The sequence below is a fragment of the Nothobranchius furzeri genome, chromosome 2 (genome assembly GCF_043380555.1).
Source record: "Nothobranchius furzeri strain GRZ-AD chromosome 2, NfurGRZ-RIMD1, whole genome shotgun sequence".
Lineage (NCBI taxonomy): Eukaryota > Metazoa > Chordata > Actinopteri > Cyprinodontiformes > Nothobranchiidae > Nothobranchius > Nothobranchius furzeri.
In genome coordinates this window covers 25,370,198-25,376,920 of record NC_091742.1, presented here as the reverse complement: position 1 = coordinate 25,376,920, position 6,723 = coordinate 25,370,198, and the positions used below count along the sequence as shown (strand labels likewise).

At 46.7% G+C, this 6,723-nt stretch overlaps 2 protein-coding genes across 2 annotated transcripts; one reads left to right on the top strand and one right to left on the bottom strand.

Moving 5' to 3' along the window:
• The first annotated feature begins 2,480 nt into the window (after positions 1–2,480).
• Positions 2,481–4,044, top strand: LOC139066362 (uncharacterized). The gene is made up of 2 exons (XM_070548864.1): positions 2,481–2,738; positions 2,815–4,044. The coding sequence occupies exons 1-2, from the start codon at positions 2,520–2,522 to the stop codon at positions 3,907–3,909; spliced, it is 1,314 nt and encodes a 437-aa protein (XP_070404965.1). The 5' UTR covers positions 2,481–2,519; the 3' UTR covers positions 3,910–4,044.
• Positions 4,045–4,548: 504 nt separating this feature from the next.
• On the bottom strand, positions 4,549–5,914 carry LOC139066363 (zinc finger and SCAN domain-containing protein 29-like). Its single transcript, XM_070548865.1, has 3 exons — positions 5,328–5,914; positions 4,931–5,074; positions 4,549–4,851 (listed from the first exon to the last, which is right to left on the bottom strand). The coding sequence occupies exons 1-3, from the start codon at positions 5,763–5,765 to the stop codon at positions 4,759–4,761; spliced, it is 675 nt and encodes a 224-aa protein (XP_070404966.1). The 5' UTR covers positions 5,766–5,914; the 3' UTR covers positions 4,549–4,758.
• Between the last annotated feature and the right edge of the window lie 809 nt (positions 5,915–6,723).

Below are 6,723 nucleotides of genomic sequence, written 5' to 3'. Positions count from 1 at the left end.
GAATTACAGTTAAAGTAATTTTCTATGGACAATCGTCATCGCCCCCCGAAGACAAATGAATGGTTGATTGATGATGTCACATAAGCCCCACCCCCTCAGGCCTTAAAAGGTCAAGTTTTACTGGGAAATTGTCCAAAATTCGCCCTTTCAACTAATCACCCCATATTTGTAGCAGGTAACTGAAGACAAGTTGGGGTTGCTTGGCGTCACTTTATGGGAGTTTTCTCCAGAAGGCGGGGCTGTGGCGGCGTGGCGAAGTCAGGCGTACCGACGTGGCCTTACGTTTGCCTCCCATTTTGTCATTTCTAGATATATTGCCACAAAACCTCTTGTGAGTGATCCTAGTCCGGCCCCCCAAAAAATTTGATGTGAACATCCGGTGGGCGTGGCCTATTTTCTGAAATAGCGCCCCCTAGGACCATTAAAACTGTCAGCCCCAAGCCATGCTTTGACTGAGGATTTCGAAATTTGGTACACTAATGTGGTGTCTCAGGACCTACAAAAAAGTCTCTTGGAGCCAAGTGCAAAGTTGCACAGGAAGTCAGCCATTTTGGTCCAAGTACGCGATTTACTGGTTTTCGCACACGTTGTTTGGAGAGTGATGCTCCATCGCCCTTTTCACCAATCGCCTTCAAACTTCTGCTATATACTCTTAAGACATAAAGGAAAAAATTCAACCGTCGGATTTTAAATAAGTATAACGGTGTGGGCGTGGCTAGGCCTCAAACTTTGACCTGTCGCCACGCCACTCTTTTTTTCACAGCTCCCTATTGGACTCCTTTTACCCAATCACCAGCAATCTCTGGCAAATAGCAGCTGACAAGTTGAGGTCACTTGGTCTCCAATACTGGAAGCTTTCGAAAAAAGACGGGGCTTTGGGAGCATGGCGAAATTCGCCATCACGCCATGGCAATACGTTTGCCTCTCATTTCTTCAATTATCGTGACATCGCCACAAAATGTCTGGTGAGTGATCCGAGTCTGACCCCCAATAGAATTGGACAGCTGAAGTTTGTGGGCGTGGCCTATTTTCTGAAATAGCGCCCCCTAGGACCATTAAAACTGTCAGCCCCAAGCCATGCTTTGACTGAGGATCACGAAATTTGGTACACTAATGTAGTGTCTCAGGACCTACAAAAAAGTCTCTTGGAGCCAAGCGCAAAGTCGCACAGGAGGTCGGCCATTTTGGTCCAAGTACTTGATTTAGTGGTTTTCGCACATGTTGTTTGGACCTTGATGCCCCGTCGCCCTTTTCACCGATCACCTTCAAACATCTGCTATGTACTCTTAAGACAAAGGGGAAAAAATTCAACCGTCGGATTTTAAATAAGTATCAAGGTGTGGGCGTGGCTAAGCCTCAAACTTTGACCAGTCGCCATTACATTACTTGACTTAACTCCCATGTGCATGATCAGATCGTATATCAAAAATTGTCTGTGTGATCACTAACCACATCTGAAGACAATGATAATGTGGACAGCTGACATCACCTAAGCCCCGCCCCCTGACTATTGGAAGTCTATAGTTATATGGTGAAATGCCCATATTTGTCCCCTCTAATTTAGTCAACATGACACTAAGGTCATGCACTGTCTTCATGATGTTGTAATGACCATTCAGATCTGATAGCTTTCCAGATAGGGAGGGACTTTGATGCCATGGCGAATTCTGGCGTGACGCCATGACCTTACGTTTGACTGTAACTTCCACAAACAGCCTCCGATCTGCCCGAGACTGAACATGGCAATGAATAATCATGCCCTTTAGCCAACGAGGCACAAACGGTTGGAGAACGTTGTGCAATATCACCACAGCGCCCCCTACACATCTTTAAAACTGTAACAACTCCTACAGAAGAGGTCGTAACTGCATCAAACTTGCCATATGTCATCACACAAAGGAACCCAACACAATCATGTGGTAATTGGTAGATATAGCTTTAGCTCCGCCCCCTGACAGATATTAGGCCCTGAATAACACATGCATGTTGCAATTCACACCAAACTGCACACAAATGACTGTTATCAACCTACAAACTTCTTCATGGAATATTTCCTATATTTGGAACAGCACCCCCTAGATACAATAAAACCTTTGTAACTTCTGCAAAAAAGCTCCAAACTATATTAAACTTGATGGGAGTCATCACACAACTGCAATCAACACTTGTATGTGCTCACTTGTTCAAATCACTTTAACTCTGCCCACTTACAGCCTTTTGTCTCTAGATGACACATGCAACAATTGATTGATGCCAAATTAACAGGAAACCATCTTTGATGAGCAAAGTTACCTCTATAGCTCCATTCCCACCTGTACCGGGTCAGCCCGGGCCGGGCCGCACGGGCCGGCCCCAGCCCGGCCCGAGTGCTTCCTCACCCTCCTCACGGCCCTGCTCCGGAATGCGGACATGGGGGCGGTCCCCAGAAATCGGCGGGAGAAATTGGTGCCAAGATGTCAGTAATGTCATTTATCAGCAACTATTCAAGCCGCCCTGTGTTGTTGACACTATTGTAAATAATGGAGAACTTTGTGGTGATAGTTTTCATGGTTCTGCGCTTGTGGCTCGTTTTGGGGGCCAGTCTCCGCGCCAGACAGGCCGAAAGGCGTCGGCTTCGCCAGCTGAGGAGGGATGAGAGGAGGATGAAATCTGCAAAGTGTCGCCGAGTCATGCAGGAAGCCATTCTGAAACAGTACAACACATTGCTGCGATTACGACAAAGCAGACGACGCATCCTGGTAATGTCTAAAAGTCCATTGCTGACGTGCGTGTTTAATACACTTCAAGTTAATAAAATACGTTTAATTTCTTTAGATGGCTATTTTGGAAGGTTCCAGCCGCAGACGTGCGATCTGGTCACTCAACCGATCTTCTGACTGGTGGGTTAATTACGTGCCTCGTTACACGGAAGCGCAGTGGTTGCAGCACTTCAGAATGTCTGAGGAGACGTTCATGTTCCTGTGCAACAATCTGCGGCTAGCATTGCAGCGAAAAGACACTTTCTTCCGTGAGTGTGTGCCTCTGAGGAAGATTGTGGCTATTGCTTTGTGGAAATTTGCTACAGGTTCAGATTACAGACCCATCAGTGTTCTGTTTGGTGTTGGCATCTCAACTGTTGCCAAGTGTGTGAAGGACTTTTGTGCTGCTGTAGAAGCACGGCTGTTGCCAGAACTGATTCATTTACCCGATGAGGGTAAATTTCGGGAGATAGCATCCTATTTTGAGAGCAGGTGGGGGTTGCCACAGTGTGTGGGTGCTATTGATGGCTCACACATCCCCATCATAGCACCCAGAACCTTTCACACAGACTATTTCAACCGGAAAGGGTGGCACTCACTCATCTTGCAAGCTGTGGTTGATGGCAAGGGACTGTTTTGGAACGTTTTTGCAGGGTTTCCAGGGAGCATGCATGACGCGAGGGTCCTGAGACTTTCCTCCATCTGGGATTTGGCAAGCCATGGAAATCTCTTCCCTGACCATTCCATCCAAATTGCTGGCGTTGACTTTGGATACTGCATCCTGGGTGACTCTGCTTACCCGCTGCAAGACTGGCTGCTGAAAACCTTCACAGACACTGGGCGACTGACAGAGCAGCAACCTCTTTATAACAAGAAGTTCAGCCGGGCACGTGTGGTGGTTGAAAATGCCGTTGGTAGGCTGAAGGGAAGGTGGCGTTGCCTGCTGAAAAGGAATGACTGTGATGTCAGTCTGGTACGTTCCATGATTCTGACCTGCTGTGCCCTGCATAATCTGTGTGAGAGCCACGGGGAGCATTATGACAATGTGTGGACGACTGAAACAGAATACCCTGAACCTGTGGCTGCACCCCCACCGCCACAAAACACAGGAGATGAGGGAGGGAGAGCAAAGCGTGATGCTCTGATGATGTACCTTGTGGGGCAGCAGTGATTTAATTTCATTTGACTGAATGTTTTGCCCAAATAAAGTTTTCTTCACGCAGCTAATGTTTGACCCTTGAACTTTTTAATGCACCACCACCTAAACATTGTAAACATGAGCAAATATATTTCATGAGTTTGTATCTAGTCAAGTGTGGACTGTACACATTTGAGCTTCTGGTACTTCTAAACACGCCTGCTGACAAATAAAGGAAATACTCTTAAATCCAAATAAATTATATGGACATCATGTCCAAATGAATGCAGATCAGCTAGATATATTTGACTTAAGCAATTGTTTTATGCACATCCAAGGCTTACCCATATGACTCAAGTCGTTATGGTAAGTGCAGGTAAATATATGGCAAGTGCAGGTAAATATTTGGACTCTACATTGCCTGACAAAAGTCTTAATAGCCAAGTGTGCAGGGCACATTTGAGCTTCTGATCCTGCTCTACACTCCTGCTGACATAACATAATCTTGTCTACACTGACACCTACCTGGTATTTATTCCTATATAAATCTGAGATGAATAAAGCAAATACCCAAGGCTGGTGTATGCTATTTTAGCACACAGTTATATATTGAAACCATGATTGGACGTTTCAACTTCACATTCTGTGAACAGAACAATGATGGATTACACGTTGCATTGTCAAACACTTTATTGCACACCTAACACAATAAAAGAAAATCAGGTCATTTGGTTGATTTCTCAACAGCAGACAGCAAACTGCGCAGCACATCCAAAAAGGAGTCATTGAATTGCTGCTGTGCCATCCTCTCCTCTCGTCTCTCCTCCCTGTCCAGGCGTCTGTCCTCCGCATCTGCCTCCATTTGCTGCTCCATTAAGCTGTTCATCCTCCTCGCAGTCTCCAGGAACCCCGCGTCACTCTCCACCAGCGTCTCCAACAATGGTGACACGCTGGTGCTCCCCCGCTACCTTTTTCCTGAATAAACGCCAAGAAGATGTATATGTAATCACACGTGCTTGTCATATTTTGATGTTGTTGTTGCAAATGAACTCACCGTAGCGTGGTCTGCTGCCCACCGACGGCGCTGAGACGCTCGGGCTGCAGCTACTCCCGCTGTCGGCAGATGAGGGCCCAGCGTCCATGTCCCCGGTGTCGGGCACGACCTGGCTCCCATCGGCGCACATTTCCAGAGTTGTATCTTTTATAAAGAGGAAACAGTTACTTAATATGCACAAACACAAGTACTGACTGAAGAAGTTAATGGGCAAGCTAGGCTAGTAGGCATGCCACAACTAGCCTGGAGTTAGCCTAGCCTTTTGTCGCCTAGCCTGTTGTTGTTATGTCGCACATCAGCGCTACCCAAAGCTAGCACAGCATTTCGTCCGCACTATAGTACAGTGTAGCACAAACGGAGGTCATATTATTACTTATTTTGATAAGTGCTCACTCACCGTTGTCCTGAGGTCCCGTGTTAGCTGGAGTGGCTGTGTCACGCCACTCTCGCGGCCATTACTCACAGGCCTCTCACCATAAATGGCGTCCATTTCAGCAAACCACTTCCACTGCCGCCTGTGTGCTCCACTCCTGCTGTTGTGGTCCTTGACGGACCTGTACTCAGCCTTGAGCTTTTTTATTTTTTCTCGGCACTGCTTCGAGGTGCGTTCAAAGCCGTGGGTGAACATCGCCAGTGCAAGCCCCTGAAATATCTTTTCATTACGCACCGTGCCATCCAGTTTGCGCTGGATTCTTTCGTCGCTGAGCAACGAGAGGAAGGTTTTAACCTCTTCATTGCTCCACGGGTTAGGAGATGAGGTCTGGGAGCAGGGAGAAGCCATCATGTCAACGCTGGTGAGTTTGGAGGTTTGAGTTAGGGCGCGATTCTGTGACATCACTACAAATAACAACGCAGGGTTAATCAGAAGATGTTATTGAAGGGGAGGGTAACACATGACTTGACCAATCGGTGGACAGTGGGCGTGTTGGGCCAGGTCAGCCTGAAGCAGTACCCCTCAGGAAGAGGGCCGACAATGAGCCTTGGTTGGCCTGGGAAAATTCCAGGCCACCCAGATATGTAAACAACCTACGCTGCCCGGCCCGGGCTGACCCAGTACAGGTGGGAATGGGGCTTTAGGGATTTAGTTGTAAATGGTCACAGCACCCCTAGATAGGTTCAAACTTTATTAACTTCTAAAGACAAAGTCAGAATGGCAATATACTTGGCTTGTGACATCACGTGACTGCACCAAACACATTGATGTGGTTGTTGGTTTTAATCCCTGTAGCTCCGCCCCTTTCAGCTCACTGGTTCTAGAAAGAACACACAGTGTCTGATTGATGTCAAAATAACAGAAAACCATCTTTGTCAACCAAAGCTGACCTCAATGGGATTTTTCTGTGGTTGGTCACAACGCCCTCTAGATAAATTTAATCTACAATAACTTAAAAAAACGTGGTCAGAAAAGCATTAAAGTTTGTCTCTGTCATCACACCACCAGTGTGGTAAAGATAAGAGTATGCCCTAGTGGTGAGACGTGTAATATAATGGTGGGCTCAGAGGGGATGCAGAGTCTCACCTCCTCAGCCCCGTTAGTGTAATTGTGAGCTTAGCTTCTTGGTGTTGTTATTCCGGCACTTAACATTTCACACTGCCGTATGTGGTTTTGTCATGGCCGCCTCCAAAAGGTTTCTGAGTGCTGTGCGAATGCAATGTGAAAATGTTCTTACTAGAAGGATGGTTCTAGGAACTTATGCAGTTGGTAAGCGCCTATAAATGCAACCTCTAACTGAACTATGTGAAAATTGTTCGTGCATGTGATCCATTTTCTCTACAGTGCAACCTACAAACTT